This window comes from Achroia grisella, unplaced genomic scaffold (genome assembly GCF_030625045.1).
Source record: "Achroia grisella isolate CSIRO2021 unplaced genomic scaffold, CSIRO_AGI_Agris_v1 utg544, whole genome shotgun sequence".
Taxonomy (NCBI): domain Eukaryota; kingdom Metazoa; phylum Arthropoda; class Insecta; order Lepidoptera; family Pyralidae; genus Achroia; species Achroia grisella.
Window position 1 is genome coordinate 1,275,208 of NW_026712929.1, and position 24,454 is coordinate 1,299,661.

Sequence of the window (24,454 nt, forward strand, 5' to 3'; positions counted from 1 at the left end):
TTATCAATAAATACTTTGTTTACAGTACTGTATAAATATTACAATATACTTATCATAATGGTAAGCTCATTATAACAATGTTTCATGATTTATTACACATAAAGGCAAATAATACAGAAATCTGTTTGACATTTTGAACACATTCTAAAAGTCCGACACTGTTTTAATTTGTTTTCATTCTATCTGTATGTATCATGAATAATTTATTTTATTCGAGTGACAGGCAATTGTGAAATAGATGCAAATGATGTTTACTGTACCCTACTAAATACAGCTTGTTAGTTACTTTATTTACATTAGATAAAGATAATGTGGTATAATAATGTATCTTCCATCAACAAAAACTATGATGATTTTGTTGCTGCTTAGATACTAAAGAATACGATTTTCTAATTCAGGAGTTTCTAATTATAGAAGTACAAGAATTTACTTTATATTAATTTAAATTTTCATATTACATTATCAAAATTATAACAATGTTTTGAAGTTGGTCAATTATTAAGAATAATATCCAGTTATGACAATATTTAATTAATACATACAAAAAACATTAAGAATAATACATATATTGGGTAATTAAATAATGTCAACAACTACACAAAGGTACTAAAAAGGTTATGTTACTTACGAAAAGATATAATATCTTGAAACGCTGAAGTTTCGTACTTGTTCCTTGCCTGTATTTGGCGAATAATATTACTTCTCCATTCTCCACCCTCCATTATAATTTATTACTATCAAAAACTTTTAAAAATTAATTTAATGTGGGATCAAAACAAACAGATGTCATGATGCAACACCAGCGATTATTCTATTTAAGAAGTATAAAACTGTAAACTCTAAACGTTTACATCATTATTATAATATTGAATGTATTGCAGTAAATTTTAAATATGAAAATCAAAATAATAGTAGATTATTTAGTTTCAATTGGCTCCTCCTAAAGTTATGTAGAAATATTTTGACGTTTTTACATCAACATCAGTGTACTGTCGTTATCACTATTTGTCAGACTGACACATAAAATGACAAGAATGACGGCAAAACTGTGAGTAATATAAGTAACGTAGAAAGAGAAAACCAATTTAGATTTCTGTATCTACGTTACGTGTCTATTAAAGTTTGGTTTACCTTTTTATTCCACAAGGCAGAAAAAACTGTATTTGTACAATTTTACATGTTTTTATTTATTGCTACGTATAGAAAATTGCAAGATGTACTAATGAAATAATAATATGTACCTGCCTAATATGTGTTGGTAATACTTAATAGTACCCTATAAATATCAGATCCGGAACAAGTAGTATAACAATTGGCAGATAGAAAGACAATGTATGTAAACTAAACCAAGCCGGTCAGCGTCTAGTTTACTTTTTTATACCGTTGTATATAAATTTCATATTTATATCAGATAGTTTTCGCCGTCTTCGACTAGGGGGTTTACCCCTAGTACACAACAAAAACTAAGAGAACTGCTAAAATGGCGGTGATTAATAAATGCAAAATTGAAAACTATCTACCATCCACTCCAATTGATAAAATATGTTAGGTAAAATAATTTAGTTATCACTGTTAGTAATTAAACACCTTACTTAGAGTAGGTATTTCATTATTGGAGTGGAATTTTTAAATAAGTATGAATTACTTAATGAAATTACAACTGTAAGGAAGTAAATATTTCATAATTTAACATATTCCGGTCCCCATGCCATTTAAAATTATGAGAGCTTGTTCAAACAGTCGTAATTAGATAGGTAAAGTCCCCGTTAACTGCGCTAAGTAGGTAGGTACTAAAAATTAATCAAAGGCACGTAGAAATATAAAACGAAGTTTAATGACTTAGTAGGTACCTACTTAGTAGTCAAAGACTCGTGAAGTTGGCAAAGAAGCAATGAGCTTATGAAAGTATCGAAGAAACTTTTCTTTGAAAAAAGACTGAGAACTATCTTCGTACTGATGCTTGAACTCATAAGTTTGATACTGTTTGGTCCTAGTTTTAAAATTTTGTTCTTTTGTGCAAGTCTCTTTAACGTTAAAACATACTCTTTACGGTAGATATCTAAATAATAATAGCAACGACATTGCGATTAAATATCATTTTGGGTAAATGACTTTCCAGAGTTTTTATAGGTATCTAAGGTTAAGAAAACTGGTAACGTAAATTATCTATGGTTTCAAATATGATTTCAAGTCGCATAATTCTTTCACACTAATACTACTATATATATCTGCCATCTTTATAATTCTGAAACAATGACATTGTCTTCATTAAATGTAGACTGATACTATTCTATTACGAATTTCTAATTCAATTATAAGTTTTAAGAGCCGGCAGGTACGCGCTTCAGCTTTTAAATTGATTAATAATCAGAGAGAACGACTGTTTAAGTTCAATGATGATGTATGATGATTAACAGCAGCACCTAAGCATGTTCTTGTTATTAAAAGGATAAGTAATGGAAAGCGTAGAATATACTTTACTAGCTTCATTTTCCAGTCGGTTGTCATTTTTCGTAATTAGGTATATGCTACATATTTGCATTTATTATATAGGTATTTATTCGTAGGTATATATATCTATATTGAAACATTAGACATAATATAATTTTATAAGTTAGTAAAAAAAACAGCACAAGATTAGGTACATATATGAATTAAATTTTCGACACCACAAAACATACAAGCTTGCAGAGTAGAAAATATTCAAATGGTTGATCAAATAAACTTTAGGTTTGCGAACTTGAGACAGCTTGATTGTTTGGCTCGCGGCATTATCAGTAGGTAGTTGCAAAATTTATACGGCATGTAAAGTAAACTGTCTTAAATGTAGTATGGCACCCGGCTGGGGACATGATTTATGCCTCGAAGATGAAATCTTGATATGCATAATGTCGTTCATCCTGTACCTCCACAAATTATACGGCCTTATAATTATAGTTATCTAAGAATATTACCCAAGTAATTTCAGGCTTCATTACTTAATATATTAATTTGGTTTATTGAACATACCTAAGCTTTAAAATATTTATAGTTACAAAATTAGTTTTTGCCTTATACATAGATACATTATAAATTAATATAAAATATTTAACATACAATACAAAATTAGTTAATATTAATTAAATTAATAGATATATATAGAAATAATGATTAGATAATTTATCTTCCTTTTTCTTTTGAATTTATTGAGTTCTTAAAGAAGATTTATTTATCCTTTGTGATTATAACTAGCAACATACAAATATTGTATTGATGATTCTGTTATACTTAGCGTGATTAATATTCATGGATGGGTATTATTAGTATCTAATGGGAAGTAGCGAGAAACATTGCTAGCAATATTTCTGGCCGAAAAACTTAGATCGACTATCACGCGATTACGTCTTCGTTTAGTCATGGAGAATTGACCACGAATAGCCAATTATATACCTTTATTGCGTGTGTAAGTGTGTATTATTCCGTATTATTATTAGGTATTAATTTATTAACTAGAGGCACAGGTCATAACTAGATTGACTACTCGCTTGTCTTATTATTCACTAGAAGCACTCTTATTCTGAGTATCTTATTCAAATATATAAAAGAAATGGTATTCTGACATCACGAGAATTAATTAGCATATTTCCAGTCTGCTTTCTTGGGTCTGGTTGTACTAGAAACACTGTAGAGATGCTGTTTTCCGGTTCGCCGCCCTGCAACGTTGGATTAAAAGGTGCAGTTTATTTAGATTTCATTTCCTGCCGGTTTAAATTCAGATTATCTATTATAATTACCTATGCTTTTGTAAATAATTTAATCTAACGTTATTCTTTAGTGGTATAAGCAGTTTGAGTTCTACTTTCTAGAGCAGAAGTAAGTTTCTAAGTAGATAATCTATCTATACCTACATATAAAAAATAAGTGACTGTTTTGTGTACATAGATAATATATAGGAAAACTAATATTGTAAGCCATTATAAATAAAATAATCCTAAAAGATGGTTACCCAATATATCTTTTTCCGAAATGATTTAACTCATTTGGTTGCAGTTTTCACTAATGTACCTACATACCTATCTATTGTCGTATGCTTCACATATTTCTTTGTTTGCATTATTCCAATCGGATTCCAACGAATAAGTAGGTATGATTATTATTCGAAGTCATGGGCTCAGCAGGTATACCGACTTGGAATATAGATATTTTTAGTATCTACCCATAAAATTGAATAATATTCGCCTAGGGATTCAGATTTGCAGGATGCAACAGACACTGAAGAATATGTATTAGGATGTCTTGGGACTAAGTTTTGAGGTATAAGATATAATGTTACCCGAATAAGATGAAACTCATTCGTGTAACATTTTACAAATAATTATAACATATTTATAATATTTTTTTATAAAATCAATAATTATATAAAGATGCAACTTCCCCAAAGCAAGATGCACACTACAGAATTATCAGTATGTTCACAATGTACATGTATACAAACAATAACAAATCGATTTTAACTTACCGAATTAATCGTTGTGGCGAGCAATTTATTCAACCTAATAGTGTAATTTTGCAGGCTCTTCTCTTGGTAATATCTTGCGGTGAGTTTGACCGAAGTGGGTGGTGGTCTGACAGGCGGCTGGTTGTAACGTTGTCGTTACTTCAACGTGATAGCTATCTCCTATATAATGACATCCAACCTCCTATTACAGATTCTATGCAACTGTCTTGATAATATAGCAAGTAGATGTATATATCTTTATTTAAGCGAATAGGTAAAGATAGATCTATGTACTAGAGTGTATTGAACAGTGCTAGACAAAGACCATTTTGTTCCGGTTGCGATCCTCAGTGGAGGATCGCAATGTATATTTTTATCATTATTATGACCAGTGTGGTCATAATAATGATAAAAATATACATCTACCAAGTTTTTGTATATACCCAAGATCATATTAAATGTAGTTTAAAAAAAACTGTTTGCTGTCTTCAACTGTGGCCAACATTTTAATCCTTTTCATCGGAAAGATTTTTGTAAACAACCTGATGACATGATGAGTTGATGATGGAATTAGTAACCATCACCTAATATAAAATAAATAGGAATATTAACAAACGAATATAATAGTTTATTATTTAATATCTTTTGTGGGGAATAAACTGAAAATTATATCCTGATAGTATGGGTGGAATTATCATTTATCCTGTATAAAACTTACCTATTTACTAGGTTTAATAAGTATATTACTGTATGTTTATACTATTTGAATATGAAAGCAATGTAAAAAACAGTACATTGAAACGTAGAGTTTTGTGGCGAATACATTATTTATGTGGGGCTCATCGACAACAGCTTCTAAAATCAATATCCTATAAAATCACAGAAAAAGAATCTTGAACCTAATCAAATAAACCGAGTAAAAGTTAAAATTGAACGAAGTGGGAATCTCAGCTCTGAATAATTCATTAATTTCAGATGAACGCGACTCGACCGAGGTCAGAATTGAAAGAAATTGCCACACACACATACATTAGTGACTTATATTTTGCCAGTACTCGTTTAACTTTTGATAATATTTAGGTATTAAATTTTGGGTATTAAAGCTACACACTATATCTACCTGATTTCGTGGTAAATTTCTAAAGTTTTATTAATATATACAACTGCCTATAATAATAAAAAAAAAATTATAATAATACAACTCTAATTGACGGCCTCAGTGGTCTAGTGGTTTACCACACCGCCTTACTTCGGTTGGTCGCGGGTTCGATTCCTCGCACTGCACAAACATTTATATTCGTGAGTATGATTGTTTGTATCGGTCTGGGTGTTTTGTGTTTATAATATGTATTAATTTACGAAAAAAATATATCTACGTATTTGTATCAGTTATCTAATTACCTATAACACAAGCTTAATTTGGGTCTAAATGGCGCTGTGTGAATTGTTCTGAGATTATTACTATTAAAATAAGACACCTTTATAAGAGCTTGTATTATGGGTACTAGACAACTGATATATACATATATATAATATTTAGGTATTTTTTTGTAATTACAATAATTTACCTAGAAAACACCTTGACCGATACAAAAAGTCATACTTATTTGAATACAAATGTTTGTACCGTGCGAGGAATCGAACCCGCGACTGTCGGAAGAAAAGCGCCGTACTAAACTGCTAGATCACTGGGGTCGTCGCTGAAGAAATAAGAAAACACTATACATTAACATGATTAAGGTTCTAATACTACAATCTTAAATAACTATATTGCTGTTCTTTAGTCCTATCTCCGAGGTAAATCAATACTATACATGTTATATAGGATGATACTTTAAATCTACGTAAGTATAGGTTTAAAGTATCATACTATCATAAAATAGTGTATGATAAGTAGTCTTAAAATGATTCAAGTGTAATAAGTAGGTGCATTATTCAATATTATGTCTAAGTATTATGTGAGTAGGTGTCTGTGCATCCAAACTTTACACCCTCCTCTCTCTTATATCGTGGGGATGTTGTAAAGTTTCTGTATCGAAACTTATAGATAGGTGTGGTTTATGGTAGGTAGTATTTATTAATAGCTATTTTTATAATAAAATATCTTGGTATTTTTATAATACATTTACTGAGAACAATTTTTGTAATTTCAGAAGAAATGCATGGGGCATTTCTTCTGATCTTCTTCTTTATTTGTTCATAAGAATGCCAGAGGTCTAATAAGCCTATTTTAAACATTAAAATGTTTGGTTCTCTCTTAAAAGTATTCTCCTTATTTTAAATCAAGTATCAAGACAATTTAATAGATGACTTTGCGAAGAGGTAAGTAAGTAAATAGATATTAATAATATATACCTCATATTGAATGTATTTGGTATATATAATACCTACTACCAAAGTTTAATTGTAGTTTAAATTGCTGTGAAACTTCAAATAAAACTTGAGAATACGTATTTCTATTGATAGGTACTGGTGGGTAATAGCAGTGTCACTCCGTGAGAAGTAGCCATTATTATTGCTAAAAGTTGCATATAGATGGCGTGATTGGTATCGATGGAATTCTTCAGAGTTTTGCAAACGTTTTAAAAAACAAAACTATGTTTTCAAAAATGTTTAATTAATTTTTAAAAAGTTATATATACATGTTAAAATGAAATAATGCGTTTAGAAAAGTAATTTTCATATATTTACTCATTTTGTTATTTTCCAGTACTTAATTACACTTTAATCAGTGCTAATACGGGGCTCAAAGTTTTCAAAATGCTTTCATAGATGGCATTGTTATCATTTGTATCGGCCTAATTAAATGTCTTTTTTTTATTTTCCAATAATAAGCACTTAATATATTATTATGGTAAATTAAACATATAAAAAAAGTTTAAGTAAATTAAAAATAGCCGAACAAGCAAGTAATACTATTTCCAATAATACTTATGTATGAAGTGTTGTCATATTAAAAATAAATACATGTATTATCGATTTTTTTGAATAATCGATAACAGGATTTTATTACAGCGCATTATTCGATGATGCTTTTAATGAGTCGTTGTGAACAGTAAATTTTCATTATTTTGTATTATAGCAGTGTTCCGTTTCAAAGAACGGAATATAGTAGTACATTATTAGTGTCGTTGGTTATTTACATTTATACTGAAAAATCGATTACATAATAATTTAAAATATCGAGTACGAATCGTAGCTGTCTTGGAATACTGGCAACTGGTAAGATTAAAATAGTATTTAAAAAAAAGGGAGAAATCGACCCTAACTCGAATGCCATAAAGTTGATTTTCCTTTCTCATTAATATCATAGCAGTTTGTTTTTAACTTGCGTATGACTCTGGTATGATGTTTAACGTGGATTGTTATTGTACGGTGCATACATTTCAAAAATTATATTTTAATGTAGGTACATACATTTCTTTCTACATTTCATACATGTCAAAAATGATCTTTTAATGTAGGTACATACTCATACATTTCTTTCATACATTTCATACATGTCAAAAATTGTCTTTTAATGTAGGTACATACATTTCTTTCATACATTTCAAAAATGAACTTTTTATGTAGGTACGTACATTTCTTTCATACATTTCATACATTTCAAAAATTATATTTTAATGTAGGTACATACATTTCTTTCATACATTTCATACATTTCAAAAATGAACTTTTTATGTAGGTACATACATTTCTTTCATACATCTCATACATTTCATACAGGTCAAAAATTATCTTTTAATGTAGGTACATACATTTCTTTCATACATCAAAGATATTATTATTGTAGATATCGAAAGTTATACAAGTAATTCTGAATGTTATCAAGTTCAAAATAAGCACACATTACTGGCTTAGATAATAGAGTAATATTACTTGTAATAAAAACATTTGTGACACCCATATGTATACATATTACATAGTAAGTACTTACGCCCGCGGCGCTCAGACTCATCTAAGCGTACAGCGCATAACCGCACCGACCGACCAATAGGAGCGCGCCTCTTTGCAGAAAGTTCGCGACTAATGGACGGTATAGTAGAAAGTGTTATCATCATTATAATATATTCTCGTTAAGTTTTATTGTAATATACATAATTTCGTACTAAGTAACGTGTTCCCCCGTTACACATTTCTATAATAGTAATGAAAAACCTAGATAAACTTCATCTAGGATTGAAGTTTTAAGCTATTTAGCTTAATTAATATTCCTTCTTTTGAAACCGAATTTCATTTCATTATAGATATAAATTAACTGACCCGGCAAACCTTGTTTTGCTTTATAAATTAACTAGCTGTACCCGCGACTTTGTCCGTGTGGACTAGTGACCTTTATCAAATAAATAATAAATATTTAATAATGTAACTCGAAAAATCTAAAGAAAAAAGTTTCATCGTACTAAAAAATGAGAATTTTTTCATCATCTTCAACTTTCATCTTATATTTTTTTACCCTCTTAAGGATAACATTTTACATACTTAGAATGTCATATTTATTTATATTTAGTCAGCATGAAAAATATTTGTAATAAAATTATAAGATTATAAATTAAAGCTTTAGCTTACAAGATCTGACTTTAAAAATGACGATATTTTCATATAGCCTTTCATTTCCCCTTTCAACCCTTTTTCGCATTAAAAAGTAGCCTTTCTCACGGTCTACATTAACTGTGTACCAAATTTCAGTTAAATAAGTTCAGTAGTTTTGGCGTGAAAGCGAGACAAACAGACAGAGTTACTTTAGCATTTATAATATTTGTAAGAATATCGCTATTAAAAATAGGGGTTGGTGAAAGACGGGCCAAAATTTAGGCGTGTATGTAACATTATAAATAAATAAAAAATTGTCCATAATACAAAAAAAAAATTTCAGGGTAGGCCACCCTTACCCTTAGGCCAGACTTAGGGGTATAAAAAATAGATAACAACCCTACCTCAGACCTAACAAGAATACATATCAAATTTCATCAAAATGTAGGAGAAATATGGCAACTAACACTGTGATACGAAATTTATATATAAGCGTCGGAATTCTCATTATAGGGGTACATCGTAGAATACATGAGGTATATACCAGTAAATTCATTGTTGCTAAAACCAGTCTCTTACACATAACGATTGAAATAAAAAATCATATAGCCCGATTTTGATACGTACGAGTATAAACGTATAAAAATCGGGCTATACGTATAGCGCAGACGCGTTACAACATCTTCGTCGAGAGAAAAAAATAGGCATGGAATGTAGAATAAACTATAACATAATATATACATTGGCACATAAGCCATATCTGCAGGGTGTCGGCTAACGATATTATACTTACACATTTACATTGAGTCTTGAATCGTCCCTAATGAGGTACATGATACAGTTACCTACATATCTATTATATACCTATCTTTGTAAAACAGATGTCATGTAGATATTATGCCATCTATTTTCGTGCTTTGTTACTAAGCACCCACTAGTAATCGAACTGCTTCAGATCTAGAGACATCTAGCGGCTCGAAATAAAATAGCCCGAAGAATAGCCCGAGTTAGGAAGGAACCATTTTCTTGTATGGGATGGGGTATCTGTATGTAATATTATGTTATCTGTGGTAATAGTGATAGTAAATAGAAACTTGTATTATAACAGTTTGTGAAATAATATAGTTAATTTATTTTTCTTATATTTCAATGCTTCCTGTTACGTGGCTTATTTTTTTTTAAACCCTAGAACTGGGAACTTTCTTGTCTGAAATTCAAAAAGTTATATTATTTATTTATATAGTACCTAATGTCCTCTATATAACTGGAATAACAAACAAGATGATGATGATATGGTAGGGTCCATATGCATAAAGAGCACCCGTATGTGTACCATGTGTCGACCGTTGTGATACCGCTTATGGGTTGCCATTTCGGAGGACTAAGATATCATGCCTCCATACCCTGAGATTCAATCAAACTTCACAGTATAGAGCGAGGTGGCTGACTTAGCCGAGACAGAGATACAGATTTTGTACAAGATCTACTTCGTAATTAGTTAATGCCATCTTATTATAGATTCATTATTTTTAGTCGGTTAAATACAAATTAAAATTGAATTATATATTTATAGGTAGATTTGACTAAAAGTTGTGCATAATAATGTGTATATGTGACTTAAATGATTTGACTGAATGTTGAGTTCTAAAATTATATTTCGGGGTTTGCTCAGTTAAGTATACTCACAGACTTTTCCCCAAATCTAATGAAATATCTCTTTTAAGTCGCTTGTTAGCAGTTACATCTAGGATATAAAGATAATAGTAGATTAATTTAGAGCGATTTATCTAGTAGGTAGAGAGTATCTTTGTAGTTAATTTATGGTGATAGTACCTTTGCTTGTTGTTGGCACATAATAAAAATGAGAGAATACTTTTTTCTTTGACAAATCACTTAATTAAGTAAGTCAAGATAGAAAAGTATTTAGAAAATACCTTCTGCTTCTGAATCACCATATCCGTGATATCTTCCGTGTATATTTGGACGATCTAAAATGTATTGATTCATAAATAATTAAAAAACATTACATTCCGCAAGAGATACCTAGAGGTTTTAATCATAATTTATATGCGTCGGCTTATATTAGAGTGCATTGAATCGGCATATGCACAGGCATATTCAGTAGAGTGATGCCTGTGCATCAATGCACTGTGTCCGAATTTGGAATTTTTCTTTTTTTCTGTTAAAGTGTTGGAACTAACCGCTGTCTGTTATATGTAAACAAATTATTGAAATATATTCACCTTCTGGTTCAAATTCTCCAGGGTTGAGACCTTTTGTACTTATGTGTCTATCATTGCTATTTGAATCTGTAAACGTAATAAAAAATCTTACACTATTAAATTAAAAATAGTATTTTATTACTAACTGACCCGCGCGCGTATCTATCGCGCATCACACTGTTTATATTTCACTCAATTTACCTAATATATTTTTAAATGACATCCTATGTGTTATTCCGATATATAATCTATATTACTGTAAAGCAGTGGTCTTCAAGGTTTTACAAATCAAGGAGCAAAAAATTTTGACGGGGTTGACGACCCAGTGTAAAGTTTCATCAAAATTCTTTTAGTAGTTTTTGCGTGAAAGAGTAACAATAATCTATCCATATTCAAAAACTTTCACATTTAAATTATTAGTACTAATAATTTAAATGTGAAAGTTTAAAGTATTTTTAAAATATCGCGTTTGGTGTATTGCAGAGTTATTAAGAAAATGTTATAGGTAGTCCAACTAAATATAAGGACATCCGTGACATTCAACATTAATGTTACCATCATTCTCGTCGTCATCAGATTTCTCCTCATTTTCTCTACTGGTATCTTCTCTATCATATTTATTATTTTTTGAATCAATTATTTCGTCACTATCACTGAGGGAGTCATCCCTAATAGCGGGATTTACAGGTTTTTCATTATTACCATCAACAGCTCTGTGTCTGTATTCTGTAGATTCTGTAAAAAAGTGTATATTCATTGCTCTTAAAATTAAATTGACTGATAAATTAATATATTTTGTGTATTGGGAGTTTTGGGATATTGACAGCTGTTTGGACCTGTAGCACTGCGACCTACATAGATCTATTGTTCTCGTCTTATTTCAGCGTTCTTAAATTGTCGGGGACAATAATTGAAAGATATTCTCAGGAGCGATGGTTTTTATCTACTCAGGATAGAGTGTAAACATTCCAAAGAAGATATTTCGTTTATGCATGAGTGGTCTACAACTACATAGCATGTTTAGAGGCGTTTATTCTTCAGCTTGGCAAAATCTGCAAATTTTTGTTGTGCACAAGCAAAGGTTTGCCATAGGTTTATTCAACTAGCAGTGTCCAGTGAAGACACTAGTGATGAATAGTCATGATGCATATGTTCTTATTACTCAATAGCAAATAGTCTATTGGAGTATTTGTTAAATTAATGTATAATAAACATTATATTTTATTACTATTGAAGTATTTATACAAGTTTTAAAATTTAATTCATTACATTATTTACCTTCAAAATCTCGTATTCTAAGTGCTGGAACCCCATTTTGTTCTTGTGTCAAATCAAATCCTATTCTAAGATTTACTGAAAAATATTAATATAATCTGGTTTATCTTCAATCGGAGTATGTTTATGAGTGGTACATTAAAAATCTGATCTAATTTATAATACATACAGGTTTTTTCTCCGGACGATTTTTCATAGGCAGTGGCCCATGATATTAAAAGCTAAAATATAAAAGAAACGAGAATATTTTGTTCTATATAAATCAAAGAATAATAAATTGTATGTAGGTATATTACCACATATAAAAATAAATGAATCCGTAAAATGTTTCCGCTTGCAAAAAGCATGGCTAAGTTATAACGTCTGGTACTTCTGAGAAAAATTCCACGGTGATTCGCTATGATTTTAATTTCACTTAATCAATTTTTTCTACATTTTTATTGCTAGCAATAAGTGGCATTGCCATATTATCGTATGATTAAATAAAGTCTAGGTTTTGTACTGGGTGATAATGCTATTGCGTAACCGTCAGGAGCCCACTAGCCACGTCGAGGATGAGGCCTGGACTGTTAGCTTATCTTGGCGAATACACCAGGAATTAACTACGATAGTTTAAAGGAGAAAACGCATGGCAGTTGACTAAATAGAGAACATGCTGTTAGTTGGATTCTCCGTGAAAATATCTAAATCAATATACCTATAGAAATTTTCCATGACACCTTTATCATATCCTATCCATGACAAGGGATATGATAAAGGTGCCATGTCTTAATAATGAACGTGCTCATTGTTAGCAGTAGAAATATGAAAATAAAACCCGTATAATTCAGTGCAAAACTCGTAATTCTTTGAGTTGACGCTTCTTATTTTCAGAGATTTATTTTTCGCCTAGGTACCTAAACTTTGTAGGTACAATCGTCTGTCTGCATGGACACATTTGTTTGATCTGCCACCAAGCAGCGTTTTTTGTAAGCTGTATAGGAATACGTTAAACTCATTTAGTAATTACAGTCATTTGACATATTCTTCAAATAGGTGTTTGAAGAATATGTCAAATGACTCTAATTCTTAGGAATGGCAACTTATATCACGGGAATCACATTATGTAAAAACGTCGCCAGCATCAGTATGAGATTGTATTATAGATTACGACAGTCAGTAATCATTAAACGAATAAAAAACACTACCTTTTCAATTTTATTACTCAGTGTATGTCCGTAGGTAGATTAACAAATAAAAAAATATGAATAAATCAGTGTTGGAAATTTTTCTTATTTAAATACGAAACTACACTATTTTGAACTAAACTTTGTCAGTTGCAATGCAAAATGTCTATAACAAAATAGCCTCTTTAGAAGACATATCTCCAAAGCTTCCGTGATCCTTAGACTCTCAAACGTACGACTATAACGACTGCAGGGTGGACTATGAGTGCAGAAGGATTTACTAACTCCGAGAAAAATGAATAGTTTGAATAAATTCTAGCACCTAGTCGTTGAAAGCTAAAGAAAATTTATGATACATGTATTCCAGGAATTGCGGTTCCCTATAAAACCGGTTTACAAAGAAAATAACAAAACTGACCAGTATTTGTTACATTAGTCTTTTTTAATCTATGCGTTTAACAAAATTTTAAAATTAAAAAAACCGGTACATGTATTCCAGAAATTGCGGTTCCCTATAAAACCGGTTTACAAAGAAAATAACAAAACTGACCAGTATTTGTTACATTAGTCTTTTTTAATCTATTCGTTTAACAAAATTTTGTTTTCATTCAAAAATTATAAATTTCTATATATGCCTTTATTAATTTTGGAATTGATTACCTATGTTTATAGGCATATTCAATCAACTATTATGAACCTAACTTATTAATGTATTTATTTTCGGCTATCTATGTACCTAAGTACTTTAAGAAATACCCACTAGTCCACGAGCAACCACGCATCGTGGTTGCTCATGGAATTCAATCTGTATTTATATAATTAGGTAATGCGATTGTATAAATATCATATAAAAAAGCGTTAACAAAGGTATTCTCTACTTTACAGTCACAGAGGCTTCTGTTAAATCACATCCATTTATAACGTAATATGAGCGGAGATAATGTGTGCCCCGGGCGAGACAAATTTGCCAACTTTTTCTGTTGAACAACCTCTTTATGTGAAATGGTTAGCGCTGAGAATTTCCGTGCAAAGTATTATTAGTAAAGTTAGAATATTAATGTGGATGATTCATTTCGTACTGCTTTTATTTAATTGTTAAAAAGGTATTAAGTCTATTTTTAAATGATGATTCATGACATGTACTTACGTACATTAGCTAAGGACGAGTTAGGTATTAGGAACCTACTGACGTAGGACTGTATTCATAATTAATTTCAAGTAAATTAATGAGTCTAATGTCGGACGCCTTTGGATTTAGTTACGACAAATAAGTAACTGTACTTGTCTATCATTGCCGAAAATACAATGGAGTACTTAAATATACCTATAGAAATATGTACCTATACTTAAAATATTATGGTCATTCATTTCAATGTAAGTAGTTTTGTCAAAATTATTATGTGTGGCACGAAATTCATATCTTACAGGAATAGCATAGAGTCCTGACTCAGCTACTTATATAATATCTAGTAATAGATATATCGATAGCTAGGAATCCGCCTACTATATGTGCGTGACCAGCCGTAGTTTGCTCGAAAATTGTCTCAGCAATTCGGATTTGGTCGAAATCCTCGCAAAAACCGACAGCTTAAAATTTACATGAAAAGTACGTGGCTTAGCGCGTTGGTGCCGAGGACGTGTTTTTACCTTGGGCTTTAACTGCTCACTCTTTATTCGAAATTGGCTTCGAGGCTTATTGGATAAAAAGATTATAAAATGTTGCTTTAAGGGTTCAAATCATTTTTGTGTTGTTTTTGTAGACAGTGTAATAGGTGTCTACTATATAGATGATTGTGTAATTTGTTTTGATATAGAACATTATTAGATAAACTATGTGTAAATCCATAGTTTCGTTGTTTTGTCTCAGTCTAGAAAATTAGAGAGCAAAAATCCAGAAATAATTTATCTACTGAATAAACTGCTTGTTTAGTAGATACTATTTACAACTAAGTCTGCTATAGTTTTTTGGCCTAACGATTAAACCAACAACATTAAACAATTCAATGGGCAATTAGGTGTGAGTATCTACTTATAATTTGGTATAGAATGCCAATAACAATTTACCATATGGTTAAACTAGGATTTGACCCTATTCTAAATCAAAGATATTTTGTAACTTTAATGTACTGTGCCATTCTACGATAAATACCTATATACGGTCATCCGGATTATACCGATCAAACGTACAAATTGTTATATGTGGAATATAAATTATTATAAAACACCAAATATTATGAAACCGGTAAACTCTTCTGGAGTACTTGTAAATACATATAAACAAGTTGTCACAGTAGCAGATGATATTGCTGGTAGCTGTAACAAGAAGCTACGTTGGAGATTATAATTCACTATCTAGGTACTTACAGTGTGCAAGCCTGCATCCTGTTCTGGATGCATTAAGTCTGCAACGCAATTACCTACGCAATTAACCAGAACAGTGGAAAGAACTGCGTTGTGTACTTAGACACAGGATTAACAATTCAAACATACTTTTAGGTATAAATTAAACCTAATTATGCACCTATTTAACTTACTTCTGCAAATAGATATGTAATAAATAGTATTAGAATATAGGTTATAATAGGCATCCAAGCAAGTTTGGTGTGCGGGCTTATTTACCTGATATTTATATTCTAGGTGTGTACTATAAAGCAAATATTGATACCGTTGCTGCGATCTCGTGACTGTGCAGTTTGTGTACAAAATATTCATGAAAGAAGTAACATAAGGAAATAATCAATACCTGCATAAAAGTAGTAACATCGATCTACATGAGTTGATATTATTGTTGTAGCAAAAGTTTTGCTAACCAAAAGTCTTTGAAAAACATTCATAAACTGAAGTTTATGATCTATGGTAGTCATGCGATAGTTCGTTCGGCGTGAGGTCACGCAAACTGGTAGACAATATATGCAGAACTCCCTATTTGTCACCTGCTATTAAATAACTTAGACATTTTATATACCTACTACATATTTTTATAATCTCAACATCTATAACAAAATTATTGAGATACGTGTAATATAACGATAGATGATAGATATCTGTACCTAGATAGATGTCTGTATATAATAAAATAACAATATACTATTTCTGTGGATTTAACTAAAAGTGTGCTAAAAGAAATATCAAAATATTTGATAGCCTGTCCGGACATTTGAAAATTAAAAACTACATATTGTTTGAATGTGAATTGATATGTGGTTAGGTTATGATTTTTGAAGCCTCTAAAGAAATCACCTTTTTGGCTGAATTTAATTGTGTACATTGTGTTGCATGCGTTAGCATAGCGGTTCAAGGTTGAGATATGGTAGTGCAATTACAGGCCACGAAAACCTAACACCTATATCCTCTAGAGTGCAACGCATGCTGGGTACCATAAGAGACTTTTGATAATTGGTTTTTGAGGTGGGACACCTTGTTAGCAATTCCGTTTCTTAAAATCAATTAACTAAATAACAAACATCAGTAACATCTTTCAACATTGGACAGGTACACGTGTATTATCAAACACACGAAACTTATTATTACACAATAAATACCTATATACTTGCTATGGTAGGTATACTCCGATGCCTAGGTTAAGGTCTATGATAGCAATGAGCTCAGAACTGTTAAGTGTGAGTGTTCCTTTAAATAAGTCCTTGTTTTCTAATAACAGCTAAATAAGTAATGCTATGTACTTATCTAAGTAATCCGGAAATTAAAATAAACAATTTTGTTCATGGAAAATTTATTCAGAAACTTCCTTCTCAATCTCTATCGTATAAGCTTTCTGACGTGACAGCGTCCGCCTTAAAGTCGCAAGTTCAAAATCTTATTGTCGATGCATTACATATATAATAAAAAGCAAAATATATAATAATATAATAGATACTTATCAAACGCATAATCGCATCAATTCGAAGTCCACATGGTTGGTTATAAGTTATATTCAAATATAACCAACATAGCAGGCGGCGAGACTCCCATATAAATTTCGTTTTGTTATCAGTTTTTGTCAAAAAAAATGTATATTTTAGTAAGATTTCTCGTACTGTTGGCAACCCTGTTCGGGCTTTTCAACTGTTCTGGCGTTTAGCGCTGACAACGCAGTAACAAATTAAAATTAAACATGTTTTGTAACAATTAACCATACGTTGGCAGATTGTCGGTCCTCTCTGATTATTTATTTACATTACGAGTAGGTACGTAATGCATACGAGTTGGTATATGTAATATCCAGCATACTAAGATCTTTTAATGATTGAATTTAATAATCGATGAATGTTCATAACTCAAAAGCAAGTTATTCTTTATAATTTATGCAGTTGTATAATGTCTTGAACATATTAAATATGGAATACAATATATAAACAAGGTCCCAAGTCACAACGGTGACTGTCGCCTATATAGGTATGTACCTACCTACATGAACAGCACTACGGACATCATGTTCTCAAGTGATACCCGCGATACCATTCCAGATGATAAGGATGTTACGCCACTTATCATGTAATTTCACATTATATAAAAGTTAAAATTTTTAAGTCGAGAAAGTGGACTTCATTTGATTTTTTTTAAATCAAAGGCAGATAGATATATGTTTTCTGTAATTGGCATACCGACCTAAGTAATATCCGTTTATAAAACGAATACTGTAATTAACTTATACTTCTAATACCTAAGATCTACTTAAAATCTAAAATTACCTATGATATCTTTCACCAGAAATATCTAGGTTACATTTAAATTAAATTGTAACCTAGTCTGTTTAAAAAAATCGTCTTGTAATAGTAACAAAATGAATAATTACCATACCGACAAAATATTGTATTATATCTAGTTTCTCTTTATTATAGTAGATAAAATATTTGTCTTTATTATAAAACTAGACTGAGAATAAATTAATACCTACGTATTTTGCATAAGCGAAACAATAATGTAAAGTGCACTATCTCTGAAATTCAGGCAAAGAAGGATTTCACAGCGCCCGAGGATGCATAAAGCCACAAATCCAGGAAAAGCTTTTACGTAAAAACTACAATACTTATAGAAATCGGACAAACGTGCTAACAAATTATTTGCTTTCCCTTCTACAGGGCATAGTGTTAGTTACCTATATATTTATTATATATGTCTAAGCAATAGTGTTTGGTAGCATTATTGATTTTAAAAAAATTGTGAAGAAATTTTAGTATGTTTTTCGGTCTGATAAAGTACTAAGGCAGTATTCCATTACAGTAGCAAACAAAACATATCTACAGTAGGTAACTAGGCAACAGGCTTTTTTAATTTTATACATAACGGAGTATTTTCTATTCTATTCTATTTGAATACCGATTCCTAACCTATTCAGTACGTAGAAACAGTTTTTATGATATTAAGATTAACTACCAACTAACTATTTACTAGCTTTGCCTGCGACTTTGCGGATGCGACCTATATATAGCACGTTTAATAATAATAACTAGCTGTGTCTCCGTGGAATACACGACGAATTTAGAATTTTCATTTTATCTGCTATATTATTTTACCCCCTTAAGGGTGAAATAGATATGACATTCAAAGTTTATATAAACTTTGAATATCATATTTATTTACATTTAATTTAATTTTCACGCTTTAAAAACGACCATACTTCAATGTAATCTTTCATCTCCCTATTTCAACCCCTTACGTCCTTTTTTTGCTTTAATGAGTAGCCTAGGGGAAGCCCGGGCAGCGCGGATAAGTTAAGAAAAAGCAAAAAAATAACACAGGAATAATCAACTTAGGAACATAGTTTATTTTTTATTTATGGCACATATAATCACCTTTGCAAATGTAACGTTCAATATTAACAAAATATAATATCTTCATATAAAAAATTAATTAATTAAAAACCTCTTCCATTATCCGTTTTACCCGACCGGGCGGGTAAAGCGAATAAGCTAGTTGGGTAATGTGGATTAGGCTGTTACTCCTGACAGTCGTCGCAGAAATAACTGCTAAGTCCATCATACAATGTACAGATTCCATGTGCCCAACAGTGGCAGTTGGAGCATTGGATCCAGTCTTCTATAGGTGGATCCATATACTCTTCGGTGCAGACCAGGCATGAATACATTTCTTTTACTTTTTTCGTAATATTATGTTTTTTTTCTGTTTTTCCTCTCGTTGTCATATTTTCCTTTCCTTTTTTCTTTTTCTTGACATCTAAATGTAAGATTTTAGTTTTTTAATCTTTTTTTTTTATTTAAGGCTTGTTCGTTTTTAACAGGTGTAGAAGTTAATACCATTGACGTTTGGCATCTGCGTTTCTTATTAGTTTTTGAAGCAGCCATAGTTGGTATTGGCCATATTGCGTATGGCGAAATGGTAACTGTTGCTGAAGATAAATTACTCATCTCTTATACGTTAGACTGTATGGAGGTCGATAGTACTTGGCAGGTATGTTCTGTCATAGAAGAAGGACCTGGTGTACAGAATGAAGGCATATTAGTATGGCTGCTATGGCTGGCATCAAATTTTGTAGCGAACTGTAAAATATATTCATTTTATTATAAGGGTTAAAGCGGATAACTTATCCGCTTTACCCAAAACGTGTATTTCTAAGAATACCTACTTTTCTTAATATTTCAATACAGGCTCAATATAATATTAATATCACAAATAATACTAAAAACATTGTTAATCTGCAAAACTAAATCATTCCTGGGTTAGCTAACAGTAAAAACAAATGAAATGAGAACAAACCTGATCGAAAGTCGTAAGAAAAACACTCAATACAATCATTTTGTCACTAGAAAAAACGAATAGCACCAATTGTTTTGAATCAACTGTCATGGCGTAGTTAGGGGGGTCACTTATCTATGTTTTTCAGAAACTTTACTTATTCGCTTTACCTAGGTTATTCGCTATGCCCGGGCTTCCCCTATATCCTTTCTCAGGGTCTAGACTATCTGTATACTAAATTTCTTCGAAATCTGTTCAGTAGTTTTGGCGTGAAAGCGAGACAGATAGTTTTACTTTTGCATTAAGTTTCTCCTGCACTTTAGATATGGAAGCCGTACAAATTATGGACAAAAACGCATTACAAGGGATCAATTTTATCATTTTGATTGAGATAACTTTCGTTTAGGAAGTGTCGTGATTTCTACAATATTTTATTAAAGTTTTGTTTTTGAGCATAGGTCGGTATAATTAAATAACATTTTGGTTGTAAATAGTAGTGTACTGAAGTGAATTTCATCACATACGTATTAGATATCGTATAATTGTACATGAAAATAGTACAGTCACAATTACATAACACAATGAAGTACTCGTAGTTCTCTCCAAAGATTTCTGAGAATGCGGGCTTGGCAAAGGACTCATAGGGGTAAAATGAAACATTATTATATCAAGGTGTTAGTTTAATTAGTTTTTAATCTTCTTCACCATAAAAGTATTGTGGCATATACTCATCTTCAATATATGTTGTATCGAATTTGTATTGTTGATCTATTAATTTTTCAATTGAGCGATCATATTGATATATTTCGTTCTCCCACTGTTCTACGGTTTTGGTGAATGTATCAAACATAGTCGGACTTAAATCCTTAATATAATTTACAATATACTGCTTAATACTTAATAATGAATTTTCATTTTCCTTCCTTATATTTAATTTTATTATGTGTCCCCACAAGAGATCAATAGGAGTAAGTTTATTAAGTTTCAACGGAAGACATAGCATATTATGGCCAAATGCTTTTATGATTTGTTCTAATTTACACTTTGGTTTTATTTTGCTGTTGCTTATAAGGTCATATAATTCTGGTTTTTCCATTTCATAATAATAAGGAATGCTGTTGCTTCTCAACCATTCTATCATTTCATATTTAGAATCATATCGAGATATAGATTTACATGGTGAAATAATCTCGAAGAGAGTTTTGTCAACAACAATAGTTGTTGCCGGGTTCAGGTTCGGAAGTAGAATATCTATTATCCATTTTGTAAAGTTTTCTTCACAAATGTTATTAGTGCATAATCCATTTATATAACCATTTTTAGAAATCGAATGTAGAAATATAAATTGGTCATTATTTTCATCTGATGAGTCTTTCAGATTTGTCAAACGTTCAAATGCCTGCTTCTCATTTATAATTCTTACATCGATATAGCAGATATTTGCATCTTTACTTCTTAACTTTTTAATTCTACTGAGATAATGAAAGCGTTCAAAACTAAATTTTGGATCTTCTACAAGTAATGGACCATTATTAGTTTTTTTATAGTGGTACCCCATTAAATACATTTCTCGTTTATAAATATTAAACTCGGGCATATCAATGCTATTTTTTAATGTTTTGTAAATTAGAGAATATGTCGGCAAGGTTCTGTTATAAAGAAATTTACTTATGCATTCTAAATTTCCAATTATTTGTTTAATAGATAAACCTTCAGTTTTCACCAGTAAATTTCTTTCTTCATCTTCTAATGCACATATATAGTTTTTAGGAAAAGCTGTATAGTAGGAGGCCCGTTGAACATATTCATCCAATGGCACTTGCAAAGTACTACTGTCGTGTTCCTTTTTGCATCTTTCCAAAACTGTACTTATTATGGATTTAACTTTAGCTTCAATTTGTTTTTCTTTAATATTTGTTATACATTCATTTCCACGAAATTTCCGTTTTGTATTCATTTTTATTACTGGAACATATAAAATTGTGTTTAATTGTGTATTACAATGACCTGCAGTTCCACTTTAAGCACTAACATTTATAACTTCTCTTAACTGTTTACACCAGGAGATGACATCAGTAATTTTGGCAAATATCAGCTAGGCTCTCTGCCAAAGCACTAAATAATCGACAATAAGTATTACATTTAGGTGGTGTTTAATTTACGAGTAGGTATGCTGTGTCAAAACATGTGTTTGTTATGTCAATTTAGTAATAATGTGTATATAATAATATATCACGAGCATCAGCAGTATCCATGACATTTCATATATGGTCAAATCAGCACAACACCTAGACTTCCTTAAATTTTATTCAGGCTTTCTTAAATTTTATTCAGATTTTCTATAAATTTTATACTTGAACATTTTTTTGAGTGCCATAATTGTTGGTTCACATACTACTACGTTTAGATTATAATTATAAATATTAAAATTAGTATTCGATCAGGGTGTGTACTGAATAGAAACCAAATATTTTGATATTGACCATATTAAATTTGTTACATTGTTTACAAGTGGAAAATAGAAACAAAAATACCTAGCTACTTTGCTTTATACTATTTATAGAAACAGTTACATAAACAGTACACACTAAAATGTTTTTTTATATATAGAGGATGATGGATTAACTATTGTATTGTACAAACAGACATTAATTTTTTTTTTATTTATAAATCAGAAGAGAAGTAGTGAAGGATTAGAGATGGTTCTGTCTTGATATATATTACATTGGAACCTCTCACAGTAAAACCATTAGAAAAAAATTGTTTTACTAATTTGGTTTACACTATTCTACCTAAAATAAAAAGGATTTAATAGACATCATTAGTTTTATATTTTTAAATATAAATACTATCTTATAAGAGTATATATTTTGTTATGCACTTTGAAGAGTTCAATATAATTTAATTTACTTTCAATGATCACATGTATGATTCCTCAATTTTCTTACTCAGTTATTTGTATCTGTCTGAATAATTTGTATGTACATTATGTATTGATTTACAAAAAAATCTTAGTATTTATTTCAGTTACATATTATAACACAAGCTCTCCTTGTGTTTTTGTGAATTGTTCAGGGATATTAACTGCATTTGTTGTCTATATTTTTTATTGTATTATACTATTAATACATTAGCTAAATTAAAATACTTTAAGCCTGATTTATTGATCAAATTCACTGTATTCTACAATTAACATAAAAATGTAAGTGTTGTAATGTTCTCTTTTGGACTTACTAATAACGTTTTAACAAATATTATTTACTTATGCTTACCATTCAATTTATGCAAGAAATATGTATTTCACAGACACACGTATAGTCAATTATTTGCAGAGAATATAATGGTACAGAAATTAATATTTAGTAACTTATGTTATGTAAACAAACTCTGACAATTAGTGGATATTGGAGTGGAGACTGACAAGTGTCACCTAGAGAAATGTCATTAATGTCATCCTGACCGTTACACTTCTTGTCAGTTTGTTGTCAGTTCCAAGTATCGACGGAAGAGTCAAATAAAATAATATACGAATGGAGCATCCGTTAGTTACTCCGTTTTTTTATTATCGGAGACAAAATAGTTAGGTGTAAAGTTTACAACTACAAATATATATTTATTTGGTTTTATAAATTCTTCTATCATCTGCTTTACCTTTTTTATGTTGTATACGATTGCCAAAATGCATAAAAGAATTATTAAAAATATTGAAAATATAAGGATATTTCTTACGTTATCTTGATTATGAGTAATTACCGGACAGAGCTGAGCTGAGCTCGCGATTTCGTCTTCACAAAATTTCATCCCCTATTTCACCCGCTTTCAAACAATAATTTGTGACAAAAGGTAGCCTATATCCTATATCTACCTGCGTGATGCTATATTTGTGCCAATATCATTAAATCCGATCAGCAGTTTAGTTATGAAAATAAACAGATATACAGTCTTACTTTAGAAAGTAAGCATGTAAGTACTGTAAATATTAGTATGGATTGAAAATGATATATCTGGGTTTGCAGGATGTCTTTAAATAAGTATTTAGAACTCCGACCGACTCAACAGCGAGTCCACACTTAGCGAAGCTTTGA

The 24,454-nt window shown here is 30.7% G+C and overlaps 2 protein-coding genes across 3 annotated transcripts in view; both read right to left on the reverse strand.

Annotated features, from left to right (window-relative positions):
- The window catches only part of LOC131847919 (autophagy-related protein 16-1), a 187,034-nt gene extending 186,094 nt beyond the window's left edge, over positions 1–940 (reverse strand). For both annotated transcript variants that reach the window (XM_059197635.1, XM_059197634.1), the window contains exon 1: positions 629–940. In XM_059197635.1, coding sequence (XP_059053618.1) covers positions 629–722 — 94 coding nt within the window. In that variant the 5' untranslated portion in view covers positions 723–940. The remainder of the gene's footprint in view (positions 1–628) is intronic.
- Positions 941–20,629: 19,689 nt separating this feature from the next.
- LOC131847872 (uncharacterized) lies at positions 20,630–23,744 on the reverse strand. The gene is made up of 2 exons (XM_059197561.1): positions 23,642–23,744; positions 20,630–22,334 (listed from the first exon to the last, which is right to left on the reverse strand). Exon 2 carries the CDS (start codon positions 22,324–22,326, stop codon positions 21,061–21,063), a length of 1,266 nt encoding a protein of 421 aa, XP_059053544.1. The 5' UTR covers positions 22,327–22,334; positions 23,642–23,744; the 3' UTR covers positions 20,630–21,060.
- Between the last annotated feature and the right edge of the window lie 710 nt (positions 23,745–24,454).

Coding starts and splice junctions, on each gene's coding strand:
- LOC131847872 (XM_059197561.1), bottom strand. CDS start 22,326: ATGAATACAAAACGGAAATTTCGTGGAAATGAATGTATAACAAATATT.